The sequence below is a fragment of the Achroia grisella genome, unplaced genomic scaffold, assembly GCF_030625045.1.
Source record: "Achroia grisella isolate CSIRO2021 unplaced genomic scaffold, CSIRO_AGI_Agris_v1 utg454, whole genome shotgun sequence".
NCBI classification, from domain to species: domain Eukaryota; kingdom Metazoa; phylum Arthropoda; class Insecta; order Lepidoptera; family Pyralidae; genus Achroia; species Achroia grisella.
The window spans coordinates 684,049-685,880 of record NW_026712865.1 but is presented as its reverse complement, the minus strand read 5'-3'; the positions used below and the strand labels follow the sequence as shown (position 1 = coordinate 685,880).

The window sequence follows — 1,832 nt, the reverse complement described above, 5'->3', positions numbered from 1 at the left end:
GTGTGAGTGTGTGAGTGTGCGTGTCTGTATCAGTCGGTCTCGGCCGCATTCAATTACTTCCGCGCTATTAGCGGCCAGTCTAATTGTAAGCGCATCGGGCGACCGGTGGCCAGTGATTCCAATCTATTTTTCGATCAGTGTCGATGCAATTAACGTGCGAGAGTGGGATGATGCTCTTAAATGGTAGTAGCGGGCGCATATAGACGCGGGGCGACGACTCTCCTTGTAGGGGCTGATGCAGGTGCCAAGTGGCAGCGGTGCCGCGCGCTGTTATATAGCGCGCCGAGCGCCAGTCGCCGCCACTACCGCCGCACCCGCTGCCCACTACGCGCCGTGAGCATCCCTTCATACTGAACTAGCACCAATAGTAGAGGTGACGACGTGTTAAACATACGGCTTTGTGTTTCAGGTGTCGTCTGTATCGTATCGAGTGCCGTGTGCGAGTGCTGTGTGTAGTCAGTGACCATGTGCGACGACGATGCGGGTGCGCTTGTCGTGGACAACGGCTCCGGCATGTGCAAGGCCGGCTTCGCGGGCGACGACGCGCCCCGCGCCGTGTTCCCCTCCATCGTAGGCCGTCCCCGCCACCAAGGCGTCATGGTGGGCATGGGTCAGAAAGACTCTTATGTCGGAGACGAAGCACAAAGTAAGAGAGGTATCTTGACATTAAAGTACCCCATCGAGCATGGTATCATCACCAACTGGGACGATATGGAAAAAATTTGGCATCACACCTTCTACAATGAGCTTCGCGTCGCCCCTGAAGAACATCCCATATTACTGACAGAAGCGCCACTGAACCCCAAAGCGAACAGGGAAAAAATGACGCAAATAATGTTCGAAACTTTCAACTGCCCGGCCATGTACGTCGCGATTCAAGCGGTGCTCTCACTGTACGCCTCCGGTCGTACTACTGGTATTGTGTTGGATTCAGGAGATGGTGTTTCTCATACTGTGCCTATTTACGAAGGTTACGCGTTGCCTCATGCTATACTACGATTGGACTTGGCCGGCCGAGATCTTACCGATTATCTTATGAAAATTCTCACCGAGAGAGGATATTCGTTCACCACTACCGCAGAGAGAGAAATCGTCCGGGACATCAAGGAGAAGTTGTGTTACGTCGCCCTGGACTTCGAGCAGGAGATGCAGACTGCGGCCGCCTCCACCTCACTGGAGAAGTCGTACGAGCTGCCCGACGGTCAGGTGATCACAATCGGCAACGAAAGATTCAGATGTCCCGAAGCTCTATTCCAGCCTTCGTTCTTGGGCATGGAGTCGTGTGGCATTCACGAGACCGTCTACAACTCGATTATGAAGTGCGACGTGGACATCCGTAAGGATCTATATGCCAACACTGTCCTGTCGGGTGGCACCACCATGTACCCCGGTATCGCTGATAGGATGCAAAAGGAGATCACGGCCCTCGCGCCCTCCACCATTAAAATCAAAATTATTGCTCCTCCTGAGAGGAAGTACTCGGTATGGATCGGCGGGTCTATCCTGGCGTCGCTGTCCACTTTCCAGCAGATGTGGATTTCCAAACAGGAATATGACGAGTCGGGCCCTGGCATCGTGCACCGCAAGTGCTTCTAGACGTCGGTGACCAGGTCGGCACCGGCTCCAGCGTGGTCGGTCTCCAGCGTGGGAGCGGCCGCCGGCGCCCTAGCCAGCTCGCCTTATTTTCATTTTTATGCAAATTTTGTACTTTCATTTATCAAAATGTATTTATTTTATACTTTTTGTTAGAGACTGCGCGCTCTTGCGTTACCGTGTAAGTGAAGTACTTTAAGGTTATCTCGTGTAATTATAATTTTGTTATTCATTATGTC

The 1,832-nt window shown here is 52.7% G+C and overlaps 1 protein-coding gene across 1 annotated transcript; it reads left to right on the top strand.

Annotated features, from left to right (window-relative positions):
• The first annotated feature begins 361 nt into the window (after positions 1–361).
• On the top strand, positions 362–1,626 carry LOC131845144 (actin, muscle-type A2). The gene has a single exon (XM_059194179.1). It carries the CDS (start codon positions 466–468, stop codon positions 1,594–1,596), a length of 1,131 nt encoding a protein of 376 aa, XP_059050162.1. The 5' UTR covers positions 362–465; the 3' UTR covers positions 1,597–1,626.
• Positions 1,627–1,832: the final 206 nt, after the last annotated feature.